Source organism: Scardinius erythrophthalmus, assembly GCF_964197995.2.
Source record: "Scardinius erythrophthalmus genome assembly, chromosome: 20".
Classification (NCBI taxonomy): Eukaryota; Metazoa; Chordata; class Actinopteri; order Cypriniformes; family Leuciscidae; genus Scardinius; species Scardinius erythrophthalmus.
The window spans coordinates 10,802,048-10,819,953 of NC_138240.1; the positions used below are offsets into that span (position 1 = coordinate 10,802,048).

At 40.7% G+C, this 17,906-nt stretch overlaps 1 protein-coding gene across 7 annotated transcripts in view; it reads right to left on the bottom strand.

The window, feature by feature from the left end:
- Positions 1-398: 398 nt before the first annotated feature.
- The window catches only part of sema6bb (sema domain, transmembrane domain (TM), and cytoplasmic domain, (semaphorin) 6Bb), a 122,975-nt gene continuing 105,467 nt past the window's right edge, over positions 399-17,906 (bottom strand). For all 7 annotated transcript variants that reach the window (XM_081349700.1, XM_081349699.1, XM_081349702.1 and 4 more), the window contains one exon: positions 399-5,948. In XM_081349700.1, coding sequence (XP_081205826.1) covers positions 5,020-5,948 — 929 coding nt within the window. In that variant the 3' untranslated portion in view covers positions 399-5,019. The remainder of the gene's footprint in view (positions 5,949-17,906) is intronic.

The following is a 17,906-nucleotide window of genomic DNA, read 5'->3' on the forward strand; positions in this document are numbered from 1 at the left end:
TTTTTTATATCACTTTTACTCAGGACATGCTAGCTGGCAACAAAGGATTCCATTCATTATGCTAAGCTAAGCTAGCGCCGACCCTGTCAAACTAAAACAATGCATGCACTGAGACAAAAATGCATTTGCCCACCTATCTAAATGTAGGAAAGAAGGTGAATAAGCCCTATTTCAAAAAACGGTGGAGTGTTCCTTTAATAATGACAGTTCTTACATATAGCTCCTTTAAGATATTTAAGAATAACCAGATTTATCTAATGTCATTTTTAAAAAAATTATCCGAGTTCCCCTGAAACCTGCTTAAGTGCGGCACAAAGTACATGCAATAATGCATTTAAAAAAGATAAATATGCAGTGCACCAGAAAAATATAGGAAAAAGCAAACACCAGTTAGGTTCTTGATGGTTTATTAGAACAGGAAATGATAACAGAGCACAGTCTCCATGCTCAATGACAGCCAGAACTGAGGACACTGAGTTTTCAAATGTAGAAATGTGTGCGCGCATGTGTGTTTAAATACAGTGGAGTCCAAAAGTCTGAGACCACATTGAAAATTTGGGATTTAAAATACCATTTACACCTGAAAATAAACAGGGTTTGGTATTTCGCTAAAATTTGAAACTTTACAGCATAAAAAGAATATGATATTTTTTAAGATTTAACACAAATTAACAAATTTGTGACATTTTTCATGTGATTCTGTACAGACAAAAAAAAAAAACCAAAAAAAAAAAAACCAAGATGCTCTTTGGATAATCTCAAATCATGCTGGAGAACACGATCATCAGGTTTTACGTAAACTACATGCAGCTCGAGTGCTGCTGTCATTAAAGCAAAAGAGGGACAAAACCGAATACTGAGACATTCTGAACTTATGCTGATAATATAATTTGTAATGAAAAACATTCTATTAAATAAGAAAAAGCTAAATAGAATCTTAGACTTTTGAACCACACTGTCCATGTGTTTGTGATCTTGTGTGTGTGTGTGCGTTTGTATTGTTGATTTGGGAAGCATGCATGTGACAGTCTGATTGGTGGACATTAATAGGGCACACAGTAGCAAGTCGTGTTGAAGTACACACTACCTCTGTTTTCCCCAGACCGAGGCTGTGTTCATGCAGATAGTTCACTTAAATTACATTTAAGCACTGAAACCATTATGTACACTGATGGGGACACGACTTGTCATTTAATGACAATGGACCCAGTAACACGAACAGCCTCCGGTGCGAGACAAATCAGAAGTCCATCACAGTTAACAGAAGGCTTGGCTCTTTTGCAAGTGTTTTTCTTCTTCTCTTTCATTCAGGAGAAACATCTCCCATCCATTTTTTTTTTTTTTCTGAGAAAAGGCTTTGCACAGTTCATGAACCAGGATCAAACACTGAAATTCAGGTCACAGTCGAAGAATAATCATTGTCATTGTTGAAAAAAAAAAATAATAATTCACACACCAGAAAGCAAATCAAATCACTTTCATGAACTCAATAAACCAACCTAAAACATTACCACAAAACAAACAAATATAAAAATGAAGATATCAGTACTGGCTAATATATTCTCTACAACTTTACAAAAAAAAATTCAAACTCTGTTTGTTTGTGCTTGTCAGATGTCAGGTTTTGCAAACTAAAAGCATGTCATTTCTAAACAAACCATTTCTTTCTTTGTGTTTGCGCATTTCGTCGGGTGGCCCATTAGCTGTGGCAGTTTGTGGCTGGGGGGCTGTCAAAAAAAAAAATCTCAGGGCTTTAAAAGACAAAGCGGAGAAAGAAACAGCCCAGACAATGAGAAAGCCTGGAGCGCACTGTCCTCACTGTTCATAGGCAGCATTTTAATTGGAAAATTGAGAGTAGGGAGCTTTCTAAACCATAGCTAGATATATTTCTGTCCAAACAAATCCATAGCAGAGTGTTTATGGCCGACTCCATTTCTTGCTTGAGAGAATTACGACAATAGGAAACAGTGAAACAACCCTCGTTTATTTTCTTTTCCCCGGAAAAGCATTTTATAGAGCTCCACAGCAAATTAACTCCATTTCACAGCCTCAAAATCTTGTGCGAATGAACCCAGACTGTGTATAGCGATTGCATACAGGGTTTCACAATAACTTTGACCTGCGCTCGCTGCTAGTTTCTGGTTTGTTACTTACATGGGATGCGGTTGGGAAGACGATTTCGCTGCTTGAGTTTTGCTGCCCACATCTCAGGCGATTGCTTTGTAAAATCTGGCTGTGAGTAAGCAAGTGGGTGCCTGCATTTCTGCACGTCTCTCACGATCATCTCTAGGGCTAAGACAGACTTAGCGTAATCACGCATGTTTCGCCTAATGGTGCAACAGAGTGAAAAGCCAGAGAGAGGGAAGCAGGGCGAGAGCATGCATGGGTGGGCAGCATGGAGTCTGTGTGAGGGTGGAAAAGTTGGAAAATGAAAAGAGCTGGGGGACAGCATCAATTAAAAAACTGCATCAATAATGTTGATTGTGTAAAATAATTATACAGTTTGGAACTCAGTCATGCATTGGCACTTAAAATCCATAAATTATACACTTCATTAATGGCTTTAATGTTCAGCTTCAGCAGTTTCATCAATCCACATTCAAAAGAACGCACTCCCCTACCCTGTGCTCTTCTACTCTCTCTCTATCAGCAACTCACCAGTGTTTTCATTTGGAACACGGCCTGTTTTTAAACCAACACACACTTAGTGCTAAAGTATTGTTGATTATAGGACCATCAGACAATTCATGTCAAACTCTCTCATGGACCATTTTCACATTTTTGGGTTTGGAACGTAAACAATAGCAGGGTAGTCTTCTAGGGAAGCGCATGTGAGACCATTGCAAATTTTTGCATTACTATTTTTTTTCAATGGTTTAAGAAAAAAAACATGTATATTACATTTACATGACTTTCTCAAAGAAAAGAAAAGGGGATAGATAACAGCAGTCAGAAAGATGTCAAATTGACCCTCCTTCAAAAGACGTATTTGAAACCCCATTGCAACAGGGTTTAATGCCAGGTGAATATAACGCAAAGTATAGCGTAATATACTACGGTTTAAACGTTTGGGGCCAGTACTATTTTTTTTTATGATTTTTGAAAATTCTCTTATGCTGATTTAGGCTTCACTTGTTTGATAAAAAATACAGTAATTAGCATTTTAAATGTATACCTGGTATAGCACAGCTGAATTTTAAGCAGCCATTACTCGTCTTCAGTGTCACATGATATTTTAGAAACAATTCAAATAAGCTGGTTTGGTGCTCAAGAAACATTTCTTATTATTTCTTCTTATTTATTATCTATATGTTGAAAACAATTGTGCTGCTTGATATTTTTGTGGAATTCAAAAGAACAGCTCTTGTTCGAAATAAAAAATTTTTTGTAGCATTATAAATGTCTTTAGTGTCACTTTTGACCAATTTAATGTGTCTGAACAAAAAAAATTACTCATCTCACACTGTGAAAAGGGTCCATTGAGCACTGAGTAGAAAAATCCTTTAATGTGCATTACTGCCCTCTAGTGGACACACTGGCACACTGCTAGGTGAATTACTGGTGCCCCACAGGAAGAAAGCAGAGATAACGTCGTTCACTGAGAGGTGAATGAATTGAATAGTACACTATTTCTTTCATGCCTCTCGTGGGGTTTACAAAACAAACAAACAGAAATCCAAAGAGAGCCAGAGGAAACTGAACAATGGCTGAAGTGGGCACAGTGCCATCGGGAGCCCAGTGGGCTTGAATTTTTTTGCTTTCCATCTAAATGTAACATTGTATTCATCTGATTCTGTGTGGCTTGTGAAGGCTGGCAGTGAGGGGGGACCCAGAGGGGTCCGATCTGTCTGGCTCCTCATTGACATTCTCCTGGGCTTGGCTGATGGCTAGGCCATGACTCTTAACGGCTATTTGTTGTTGGGATGGTCTTGTCTGACTGGGCCGCACAAAGAAACCCAGTGTCAGTGAGACACTCAGAATGCAGCTCCCTAGTGGCCCGGCCCAGCCCATACAACCGAGCTCACATTTGACTCAATGGACTGCAGAGAGAACGAAGCCAGGCCGAGTGAAAGAAAGAGAAAGTGTTGCAAATGCTCTGCTCTAATTCTAACATGTGTAGGGGATAAAAACGCACTTATCTTGGTTTTGAAGATAAACCACAAAATAAATGGGTCAAGCCAACAAATGCCCCTGTACGCAATATAAAGTCATTTCCACAGTGCTTCCCTGCTCCTTCCAGAAAGCATGGGTAGATTAATCCATGATTGTTGGCAAATGCTCTTCTCTATCACCCATTTACATCTGATATTCCAGCACACAAGTCTTTCGATAAAGTCACATGGCAGTTTTCTTGATTGCTTCCTGACACTTAATAGGTGAGGGAGGGAGGGGTAGTCAGTCATTTGACATCAGATCACTTACGAAACTACAGTGAATTTTGCGTTCACATCAAGTCTGGTCGACAAGCACATTTTGGTGCGGCTCACATACACACACGCAAACAGACAAAAGGAAGTTTGAGCTTGTCTGCAAAGGCCCGGGACGCACACAAAAGAAGCATCCACAGGCTCAAACGTAAAGCAAGAAAGAGGTGAAAACGAAACGGATCACTTCCATTGAATGGTTTACAGGGCGTGAGATTACAGAGAGACAATCCGCGACCGCTTCGGTATGCTAAACAGTCAACATACCCATTCGCAGGATTATGATTATGTGTTTCACCTCCCATCACCCATCACATCCGTTATTCCCAAGCGATCCTTCCGTTTCATTAGACAGGGCGTGATAGAAGCCGCAAACGTGCTAAGTGGCGTCAACCCTCAGGCTGGGGAGGACGGCAGCTTTAACACCATCAACGCTCTTATTCTCTCACTCTCTGTAGTTCTAGAGCTCAGCCACTGGTGGGGGACTTGAAAGACACTGGATGGCAGTGAGAGAGGACAGGAAGGGCAGGATTACAGAAGGAGTCTGAGTCTTGGGGGTGATGGGACTCTGAAGGGTGTGAACGGCCTGGACCACTCATTGGCCATTAGGGTTGCGCTCACTTACACTTTTCACCAGCAGGTGGCTGTAGTCCTGTAGCTCATTGAGCCCCCGCTGAGTATGGTGACCTGGCCGTACTAATGCTGCATTAGTACGCGGCTGTATCGGATACGGATGGTGGCCAGAAGGAGTCGCGTTGTTGCTATTGAAGTTGAGCCCGTCGCGGGACCATCGCAGATGTTCACCATAGTCCGTCTGCGTGGTCGTGGTAGGAGCCGACACCACCCTCCTGCGGTCAGGGGAGTCTTGAGGTGTCGTCGGATAGTTGTATTCACCGGTAGAGTTGCGGGTAGGCGGGGCGGATGGTTGCCCGCCCTGATCCCGCTGATTCGCAGGGTGGGAGAGGATAAGGTACCGCTGTCGCTCCGAATGCGGGGGAACATCGCCCGATCCCTCCTGCCGCCCACCCTGCAAGTATTTGGAGCTCAGGTAAATGACCGCAGAGTTCGTCGTGCAGGGTGTCCCTGTCTGGGCCAGGAAAGTATGGCTCTGGTCCCAATCGCAGTCTGTGAGATGAACGTTTGGAGTTGGACGTTTCTGCTGCAGAGGCGTCTGTTCTGGAGTGGGAAGTCCTGGGTCGATATCTCCAGATTTTGGCCAGCCGTTGGTGAACAGATTCTCAACCTGCGAGCGGGGTCGTTCGCTGCCGCTGATACGAGTCACGCTGATCACGGAACCGCTGCGACCGTGTCCGAGCACGCTTTGCTCCTTGTCACCCTTACGCCGACTCCCCAAACCAGATCCACCGGCTCTGGAACGTTGGCGGTGCTTGAGGCTCATTATCCAACACACCATCAGACCTGACAGCGCCGCCCCGGTGGCAAAAGCTGAAACTGCAGACACGACCAGCAGGTTCACAGACACCAAGCCATCTGGTTCCTCGATGAAACTCTCCTGCAGAAGACCTGAACACAAAGAAAGAATAACAGAAGTGAGCATAAAACACATTCATACCTAACAAACAATCACAAAATTTAATTACCTTGAGTTTTCAGCAAAACAAAAGAAAAAAGATTAATGCACGAATGAAGGAAAATAGCAGACTAATTGGCACCCATTACTACCTAAAGTGGATGTTCATTTTATCTGCTGTAATAATCTATCATCAATTACGTGTTTTGGAACATTAACTTTAATTCTGACAATTATTGAAACTTTTAAGCTGTATTTACAGATTCAAACGTGCCCTGGGTATGATAGATCTGGAGTAAAGAGGGATGAGAGCAATGCATCCCATTCACTTTGAAATGACAGAAGACTTAAGTTCTCAGAAGAGCACCAATTAATTATTGATGATGAGAAAAAAGGGAAAGCATAAAAATAGTGCTGCAGCAGATCAATTAGGAAAATATCAGTTAGGTTTTTTGTTCCATGGAGCTCAAACACCAAGGGCTGTTATTGATAAAACTGCAAGTGAGCCAAAATGACAAAATAATAATTGTTGTTGAAAAAATAAGGTTCATGGAATGTTTTTGTTCAACTACTCAAACATGTAAATCTATAGGCAATATCTTATAATTTGAGAAAACTCAATAAAACTGGAGATTTCTTACAGTGACTCACAACAGTAAGAACCAACATCATAAAATGGCTTAGCAGATGAAACGCTCTTGAAACAAATTAATTTAACTGGCAAATTTATCACAATAGAGACAAATGGTAACCATTTCACATTGGTGAAAATAAACAGCCTTAATTAGCACTTACAGCTGTTTGTTTAAGAACTCAAATAAAATGAGAAGAGAGGAGGCGCAATCAATAAAAATGTTGCTACGATAATTAGCTCATAATAGCTGCCTCGGTGTGGGTGTTTGTGTGTTCAAAGAGTCCGCTGAATTAAAAGATACATTAGCCGCAGTTGGGCACCAGGGAAAGGAACTGTACAACATGTACCACGTCGGTCATTTCATTGGGAGATGTTGTGACAGAGTACCTATCAATTTTCTGGTGATATACATGTTTACTTCACAGTATTCATTTTGGAGAGACAGACCACATTACCGAAATGACACTTCAAATCAATCAATGCATTCATGTGGATGCTGAGTCAGTGTCTGTACTTTTCTCTCTCTTTCTCTTGCACAGTCTCTTTCTACCCTCCCTCCATGTGTGTTTATCTCTGTCTCTGCCCTGCTACCGCTCTCTGTCTATTTTGTTTGTGGTGTGGGGGCATTATATTTATTCTATCGCAGACAGATACCAGGTGTGTGTATCTTTTCCCAGCATGCTGACTGCTGTTTAAAGAGCAGTCAACTATTGGTTTTTGTTTTTGTCATCTTTATGAATAACTTTTTGGCTGCCGCTGCCGGTGTGTGGCTGCATTGCTGCTAGAAGTCGGATAAACATCATTGGCATGGGGCGGTTCTCGTCATGAACCGCTGCCTAAAACAGTTCTTGTTTATGTTGTTGCAACCCACTTGTCATTCACGAGGGCCCCAACATGCATCAGGAACGGGGTCCTGAAAGGATGTGGTGAGCGGGGTGGGATGCTGGGATGCTGCTATTTTCTAGGTTGTTTATGTTCATGCATTGTGGTGTTTACTTTCGGTGGCATAAGGCAACGGGGTAGAAGGTGAAGTTGCTTGAGTGCTTGAAGACTTCTCTGTGCGACACACTTTGTGAACTTTTCAAACAAACTCTGGAGTAGAAAAGAATGAAAATTCAAATGTGCCAGTAACACATTACTATAAGGTACAATAAGTCATCAACATTAATGCACTAGGTATCATGAACAAACGGTTAAAAGCCTTTTTTAATCTAGATTATTTTAAGATTTTACAAATTTAATTAAGATTTACATTCATGCATTTTTACACTTACATTTATGCATTTTTAATTAAATATTAAGTATAATATTTATATTTAAATATATAGCACAGCAACTTTGTAATGCTATTTTCAATGTACCATATGTAAATTTAATCTAATTCTAATCTTGCATACTTAATAGATTGGACTGGTATGCAAATTAAGATGCCTTCAATGCTTCAACTATAAAACAACTACATCCTGATTTGCTATTCTGTTTCTCTTCTCTAGTAATCAACAACACTCAAGCCAGTAAAACAAAAATCCCAAAATAATACTGTAATGAAATACAGTAACGCAAGTACTTTACACCCCTGCTAGAGTATTAACTATTGTTACCAAAGTTAACCTTATCGTAAACTTTATCTGTTAGATGCACACATGAGGTCATGAGAACTCACAGAGAGCCTGACTCTCTAAAAACACAAATTCGTTTGCAAGCAGTACTAAAACACACATCAAACGCTCTTTGTATATACGTCGCTTTTTTCTAGGCGAAGCCCTGATGGTGCCTTAGATAGATATTACTCAAACCACACCGGCCTTTCTCTTTAATGAAAGAGACGTATTAAAGCATCCGCCCGTCTGGAGGGCCACCTCTCATTTGTTCTCTCCTCTCGTCTGCAATGTGTCCATCCTTTTTTACAGTAAGAAGATGGTGCATGCATGCAATGAATAGATTGGGGCCATCATAGATGTTGCCTTTGTAGTCACTTCGCTTTGTCGTGACGGGAAACAAAACACACAGACTAGAGCGGACGAAGGGGGAGAGATAGTCTCAGGCACTGTTTCTTTCTTTTCGTCATTCCCGACGGGGTGACAGAAACCCCCTTTTTCCCCATTCACTTATTAAAGCTTAATGGAAGGCAGCCGGACTGTCAGGCTGGAGCGCAGCAAGCACGTCTTGAGCTGGAAGCTCCAATTACAGGCGAACAATGGCGGTGGAGCAGTCTAGTTAGAGTTGGTCTTCAGACGGCAATAGGCCAAGTGCTAAAAGACTCAGAGCCCAGGGACTAACTGCCTTGCTTTTGCCTCTTTTTTCCCCGGGTCTATTCACTAGCAGTTTGATGTTTGTTGCTTATCGCTCTCCATCTCTGTGCACATCTTCTCCCGCTCATCTCTCTCTCTCTCTCTCTCTCTCTCTCTCTCTCTCTCTCTCTCTCTCTCTCTCTCTCTCTCTCTCTCTATGCCACGTCCTTTCATCTTCTGCTGGCTGGCTGTCTCCGGGGACGTACCCTTATTCTTTTATTCCCTGTATCACTCAATTGCTCTCAGTCTCTCTCTCCTTTTCAACCTGTAAGCAGAGAGGCGGCTAATGAAATGCTAGCAGGTTTCAGTTTCTTGTTGAGATCATGTCATTAAAAACCTCAGGTTGAATATAGATTTTCTTCTAGCAAATAAGCAACCTTCTCAAGGTTTATAATTACCCGATCTTCTAGCATGGGGTGAAACAGTTTAGTGTGGTAAAAACAGGCCCTTATCAGCTGTGCTTATGTAACAAACACTTATTCATGCAGTAGTTTCTGCACTATGTTAGATGCTGTGTGTGTGTGTGTAGCGTTTCATGTTAGTACGAGGCCTTACATGCGAGTGTGTGCATTTGTGTGAGTGTGTGTATCAGTGGCTTATGGTTCACTGACTTTACTCATTATCTTTTCTCTTTCTATCTCGGTCTTCTCTGTATTCTCTTCCCTTTGCTCTTGCTCTCTATCACACACACATACACACACACACACACACACACACACACACACACACACGCACACGCACACACGCACACACGCACACACTCTCTCTTTCCCTTCTCTGCAGAAACACTGCAGGCTATTCTATCTGTCTGCATATCTTCTCTCTCTTTCTGGTTCTCGACATGTCCCATCTTTTGCTGTACTCATGCCTCACTGTTACCACAGCTTTGTGTTAACCATGTTGAAAAGACCAGTATGTCTGGTCAACAGATTATGTTGCATTGTAGATGCTGGTATGTTGGTGTCCATAGAAAGAGTCTGAAATTTAAGTTGTTATCCAATGAGCTTTTAACTGCTGCTAGTGGAACTTGAGAATCAATTCAGTCCAATTAATGTGAAATTAAATAAATTCATGAATTGTTCATTGTTACTTCTTTCATTAAATCTCATGTGAGATTTTGTCAATAATGATTTAAAATTTGGTCTGTTTTTCACACAAAGCTGACTTGGAAAATAACAAAATAGTCATGTGAACCACTTTTGTTTTCTATGGAAGAAATAAGTCATACAGGGTTATTACTATTACCTTGAAGGGATAGTTAACCCAACAATGAAAATCCTGTCATCCTTTTCTCACCCTCAAACCTTCAAAACTATGAAAAGACAGTCATTAAATTCCAAAACAACATTGGACCCCATTGACTTTCATTGTATTAAAACAAAACTTCTCTGTTCCATAGAAGATAAAAAGTCAATCAAGCTTAGAATGACATGAGGGTTAGTGAATAATGACAGAATCAGCACAAACATTACACCAGCGAATCCAGTCTTGACAGCAAAAGTTTCCAAAACAAAATATGCACACTTTTTAAACACGTCTGGTTCCAAGCAGAGTGTTTACAGAAAGATAGTAGTGAAGACATTTATGGCTTCTTAGCTTACACTTTAAAAAGCCAAACTCACAGATCAATATACAGCTGGCGGGTTTACATATGTCTGCATGTGTTCTCAATTAACTCTTCTATAATTTTCAATAAGCGAGAGCTGTTCATGGCCTGTAACACTGCAATAAGGTGAAAGGCTTCCTGGCACCGGTTCAGGGTTTCTAATTCCAACATAATTGTGCACGCTACAGTCCACAATGTCTGACGATGATTAACATGAGACTAAATAGAAGGGACTGTTTGAAATAACGAGGGCTGTTGAGCTGGGGGCGAGCTCAGGATATGAGTCGCCCCACCGGAGCCGAATGTTAAGAGAAACGGTCCGCTGCTAAAACACTGTTGCCTATTGTCGCTTGCTCACCTTTTCCACATTCTGCAGACGCCGCCTAGTCAGCCACAATTAATTGTAGTCAATTAGCGCATAGTTTTACAACACAGCTTCCCCCATTCACAGCAACCGTTGCCGACAAACGCTAATGAGGATGCAGATGAGAGTCAGTTCAGCTGTGTTAAATTGATCAAACAAGTATGTAGGATCATGGAAGCATGTACTGCATTGCAATACCACAGATGTGGCTGATGGGGGCTCTAATGTAACAGGAGGTTTGCTGGTAAATTGATAGCCTTAATTTGGGGCTGAACGGTGAGAACTCTCAAATGAAATCATTAAAAAATATTCAACCTTTCCAGCATGGGTTATAAATTCAGAAAGGGACACGGCGGTATTTGTCTAGCCAATTGCGAAGCGCGACATCTGCATCCACCACAATCACGAAACCTCCAATTTCAAGTTAATCTTTCCAGCATGCTGAAGACGTAAATTCTGCCCGACAGTGCTCTGCATATGACCGTATATTACCAGCTGCTAAAAACACTTCCTTATTTGTATTAAGTTAACCGGTACCGACGGTTTGTCTCTATAACAGAGATGTTGAGTTTTCAAGCTCAGTCTGGCAGAGGTGGAATCGTTTTTCCACACGTTTTCAAAATTACGAAACTTTTCTGGGTCATTCACAATCTGCTATGGTGGCTCAAAATGTCTCTTTTATGCTTGTCAGACATATACTCAATAGAGACACAGGTCTCTGGCTTGATGAACTGAAGAAAATCCTCTTTAGGATCAATAAAGCTTGTTTGTCTCAGGATCTGGAGCGTGTATTTGTGTAAGAGAGAAAAATGGTGTCAACGCAACTGTGGGTGCATGCAAGGTATTTCTAAGGCTGAGAGGTTTCGCTGTACGGTTTTGTGTGTCCCTTACACACACACCTGTCTGAACTATATCTTTCACCCAGTCATGATGATCTGTGGCAGAGAGATTCTTCATGCCCTGTCAACATGCCTGGCAACCGCCACGGCAACAAGGCTCTTCGTGCTGCAGGCTTCAGTGGCAGCTGCTGTTGTCCTTTTACGCTCCTGAGTCTCTCTCTTACTGCAGTCAAACCAGTCAAGATTTCTCACACACTAAAGCTAAGTGCTAATTGCCAGAGAGTGCCCTGGGAAGTGTACTTCAGCATTCAAAATTCAAAAGTGAGCTATCCTGGTGAACACTGCATAGGGATCCTGTGAACTGAACCACAGTCATATGTTTTTTTTCCACTTCCACTGATATAGTAAAGAAAGGACAGGAAATGATAGGAGATATATATATATATATATATATATATATATATATATATATATATATATATATATATATATATATATATATATATATATATATATATATATATGTATATGTGTATATATATATATATATATGTGTGTGTGTGTGTGTGTCTGTGTACATACAGTCAGGTCCATAAATATTGGGACATTGACACAATTCTAATCTTTTTGGCTCTATACACCACCACAATGGATTTGAAATGAAACGAACAAGATGTGCTTTAACTGCAGACTTTCAGCTTTAATTTGAGGGTATTTACATCCAAATCAGGTGAACGGAGTAGGAATTACAACAGTTTGTATATGTGCCACCCACTTTTTAAGGGACCAAAAGTAATGGGACAGATTAACAATCATAAATCAAACTTTTACTTTTTAATACTTGGTTGCAAATCCTTTGCAGTCATTTACAGCCTGAAGTCTGGAACGCATAGACATCACCAGTTGCTGGATTTCATCCCTGGTGATGCTCTGCCAGGCCTCTACTGCAACTGTCTTCAGTTCCTGCTTGTTCTTGGGGCATTTTCCCTTCAGTTTTGTCTTCAGCAAGTGAAATGCATGCTCAATCGGATTCAGGTCAGGTGATTGACTTGGCCATTGCATAACATTCCACTTCTTTACCTTAAAAAACTCTTTGGTTGCTTTCACAGTATGCTTTGGGTCATTGTCCATCTGCACTGTGAAGCGCCGTCCAATGAGTTCTGAAGCATTTGGTCACAACATGCTTTTCTTCACAACATTTGGCCAGATCAAGAACACTCTCCAGGAGGTAGGTGTATGTGTGTCAAAGTCAAAAATCAAGAGAAGACTTCACCAGAGTGAATAAAGAGGGTTCACCACAAGATGTGAACCATTGGTGAGCCTCAAAAACAGGAAGGCCAGATAAGAGTTTGCCAAACAACATCTAAAAAAGCCTTCACAGTTCTGGAACAACATCCTTTGGACAGATGAGACAAAGATCAACTTGTACCAGAGTGATGGGAAGAGAAGAGTATGGAGAAGGAAAGGAACTGCTCATGATCCAAAGCATACCACCTCATCAGTGAAGCATGGTGGTGGTAGTGTCATGGCGTGGGCATGTATGGCTGCCAATGGAACTGGTTCTCTTGTATTTATTGATGATGTGACTGCTGACAAAAGCAGCAGGATGAATTCTGAAGTGTTTCGGGCAATATTATCTGCTCATATTCAGCCAAATGCTTCAGAACTCATTGGACGGCGCTTCACAGTGCAGATGGACATTGACCCGAAGCATACTGCAAAAGCAACCAAAGAGTTTTTTAAGGTAAAGAAGTGGAATGTTATGCAATGGCCAAGTCAATCACCTGACCTGAATCCGATTGAGCATGCATTTCACTTGCTGAAGACAAAACTGAAGGGAAAATGCCCCAAGAACAAGCAGGAACTGAAGACAGTTGCAGTAGAGGCCTGGCAGAGCTTCACCAGGGATGAAACCCAGCAACTGGTGATGTCTATGCGTTCCAGACTTCAGGCTGTAAATGACTGCAAAGGATTTGCAACCAAGTATTAAAAAGTAAAAGTTTGATTTATGATTGTTAATCTGTCCCATTACTTTTGGTCCCTTAAAAAGTGGGTGGCACATATACAAACTGTTGTAATTCCTACTCCGTTCACCTGATTTGGATGTAAATACCCTCAAATTAAAGCTGAAAGTCTGCAGTTAAAGCACATCTTGTTCGTTTCATTTCAAATCCATTGTGGTGGTGTATAGAGCCAAAAAGATTAGAATTGTGTCAATGTCCCAATATTTATGGACCTGACTGTATATGTATTTATATATATATATATATATACATACATACTTTTCAAAATGGAACCAAATTTAAAATGTCAAATTTTGTAATGATTATTTTAAAACATTGTGGTGTTTATAGCTATTTGAGACCTGAATGGTAAAATGAAATTATGATGGCTGTTAATTGCTGAGACAGTACTTTCTAATTACTTCTATTTAGTTTAGTAGAGAAATATGTCTAATTAGTTGAGAAAACAGGCACAATTAGTCCAAATTAATCATGTAATCATTTGAATGTTGTTGCGAAAGTAATAAAACTTCAATTCCATAAATTACACATTTAAAGGTTGTATCAGCGATTTCAGGCCCAAACATAAATGATCACATTCATCTAATCTTTCCTAACGATCTGCTAGCTGCCCGCCCCATAAGCATGCCGTCAAAAAAAACGCGTCTCTGTAGGCAGCCTAGGCTCTGAAATCTGCACACAAAAACAGTTGGCTTCACCAACACTCAAAACCAAAATAAATAGTGTTCCAACCAATCACCGACAGGGGTGGGTGTTGTGAGGTTTTCGCGTGCAGCCGTCATAGGCAGCCGTGCACGAGCGCAAAACCTCACAACACCCACCCCTGTCGGTGACTAGCGGGCAGCTAGCGGATCGTTAGGAAAGATTAGATGAATGTGATCATTAATGTTTGGGCCTGAAATCGCTGATACAACCTTTAATTGTCATATCAATTCAAATTCCAATTGGATGTGGCCATGCACAACTCGTGCATTGAAAGGGAGCCAATTCTTCTCTGGTACACGGAATGACCTACCTCAGTGTAGACATACATGTGTTTGTCCATGGCTAGATTAATGACCTGGACATGAAGGTCATGAGATGTTGTACTCCAGGAGAACATGAACTGCCCCTGTGGGAGTGTTGGAAAGGTCCGGAGGGCAAGAGCACCACATCAGTCTTATAAACACTCACTTTAACAACTAACCCCTCTATAAAGCCGAACATACTCCACAAAGCATACAAAACGTGTGTGACACTACAAAATGACAACTCATCGAAATTCCAAGTAAAATTCCAAGACACATCCAACGTGTTCTGTTTGACTGATTTCAATGCTCTGCACAGTATTTTTCTCCCTTTTAGGACATAAAAATTACTTGATATATCACTAAAGAATTCTGAAAAAGTATTTTTCTCAGTTTTAACAAAAATATTAAGCAGCTGTTTTCACATTGATAATAATAAGAAATGTTTCTTGAGCATCAAATCAGCATATTAGAATGATTTCTGAAGGATCATGTGACACTGAAGACTGGAGTAATGATGCTGAAAATTCAGCTTTGCCATCACAGGAATAAATTACATTAACAATTTAAAAAATAATAATATTTCACAATATTACCGTTTTACTGTATCAAATAAATGCTGCCTTGGTGAATATAAGACACTTCTTTGAAAAACATAAAAAAATCTAACCAATCCCAAACTTTTGAACAGTAGTGTTATGAGATGTATAACTACAGCTGATACCAATTACAGTGGAGAAGCAAATTTGCCAGCATGTGCCTCATTGCCTTTTTCTGCATGGCTGTCATCCCACTCCACGAGAATGACAGCGCCGTGCACTTCTTTGTGTAACATGGACTTCAATTAGATTGTGATTGCAACCCACTGTTTGCAGAGTCAAAACACCACCTTTCTCCAGGAAATATTTTAGCAGCAGCGTAATTGCCTCCATCTGTGTCAACTCTGTGATTATATTCAAATGCTTTAGCAGCAACGTACACGGGAGAAAAGGGTAAGCGGGAGGGCTATAGATGCAAAGAAAGAGTAATGCGGCTTATGACTCTCTGTTCTTTATACACATACTGTAGTTGAACTGCAGATTCGAGGAGAAGCCTCATTTTGCAGTCCATTCACTCGTAACAACGGCAGGGCATGACAGTTTTCTCCTACACTAATGCCTCCCTTCCTTTTAATGCCTGGTTTAACAGCGTTGACATTTGCTGATGAGTTTTCTGTGCAAACAATGACTCCGTCGGTCCCACAAGTGAGCGTGGTTAACATTTAGCGGCTTTTTGACAACAGCGGCAGGTATATTTAGATTACACCCCAGTGTGAAAATTATTCAGTGAGCTTTGGGGTGGTCGACTTTTCAAAGGAATCAGTCAGGAGTTTTTGGGAACCGCAATTCATCAAAGCTAAATTATCCTTTGGGGCTGTTTGCACAGTTAGCTTACAATGAACTGACTAAAGGAATAGTCTGAATTGGATGAATTCCTAACTTTCTAACCGAATGTAATTACTAGTATAGGTCTTACTTCCTTTGGCATAGTAACTCACAGTCTGCTCCACCCCTCATATGACCAGAAATTTTACAATGAAAAGGATACTGTTGAAGTTTAAGGACCGTTAAATTAGCCGCTAATCCTGTAATCGATACGGCTGACTTAAAGGTCGTGACCTGTAAAGGGTTAACACCACATTGGGCTGAGATCAGGCGAGAGAGCAAAGTGTCCGCCCAGGCTGGAATGTAAAAACTCATGCTATCCTCTCTCATGCTAGCATTTCTCTCTTTATACAACATGCACTCAGCATTCTAACAACAAATGATGTTTTATTAACAAAGTTCGGGAGGAGCACGTTCAAATAATCAAGCAAGCAATCAATCAATCAACTCATCAAACAATTACCATGTCTACCCTATCAGCATGAGAGGAAGCATATATATATTCACTCTGTCAACTCACCTAACTTCCTTGACAGTTTTCAGCATCCCTCCACCACCCCGACTCCTCACTCTTGGCTTGTTCTTTCACAGCCAGGAATACGGGGGGAGTACTCTGGGTTCGGGCCAAATACCGAGCCCGGAGCCCTCTCCTCGGACAGCACGCCAAATACGCATTTATTCTATCTGACTTATTTGTAAGTGTGAACTCGTGAAACAAGTTCATTGTTTCAAGCACTGTTGGTGATTTCTTGAGCAAAGTTGTTGCAGCTAGCGAAGTCATAATCCATCACTATGCAAGAATTCGTAAACCTGGCAGCCTATCTAAACTGAGAGAGAAGGCAGAAAGAAAAAGCCAAAGAGATAGGCCCTAAAAATGCAGAAAGACAAGTGGCTGTTGGCGGCCGTGTCTCGGGCCTTTGAGGGCAGGCCTCACAGGTCAACTAAATTAAAGCGTCTGATGTCTACATCTACTTTGATCAGCTCCCCTCTGGAGTATCAGGCAAAAGGGGAGCTGACATTTTGAATCAGATCGCTAAGTGCTTGGTCAGGGCACAGGAAGAGCAGTCGCATCTCTAATTACGGTCCTCACACTGTTGAACAAAATGAGAGAGACGGAAGGAACAGCCTGATCGGTTACTCAAACACCAAGGTGAAGTGAAGGTGGAAGAAAGATACAGAAAGATATATTTGGCCAGTAACATCCTACAGAAGTGTCCAGGAATGTGACAAGCTACGCACCATTAAAACTTAATTTTTTCTTCTCATTCTTTCTAATTACTATGGATGCAGCTTTTACAGCCTCATTTTAATGACTTCAAAATACTTTAAAAACTAATTTGTCTCACTGCAGGACCACTTAATAGGGTCATAATGAAAAATCCAATGTCCCCCTTTAACAAAAAAACCTTGATGCATCATTCATTTTTGAAGCTTTTCAAAACTTCATAAACAGTGAAAAAACAGCATTAATTGGAACTAAAATGTCTCATTCTGAATTAAATTATGTCTGTCACTAACATTATAAGTGGACTTCAGGGAATTTGTTTTTAATGAAATTACCTCAAAATGAGCTGCAGTCCGCCTTATTTTTCAACACGGATGTAAGCTATTTTCTGTGAATGTGAAATACTTCCATTCATTAGCTGCTTTAAGTACTGCAATAAACTAGAAGAAAATAACAAACTGCACTAAAACTATATGAGCTACAAACCAGTGTTTATGATGACAATAATACATAAAAATAATATGATAAATTAAGTTT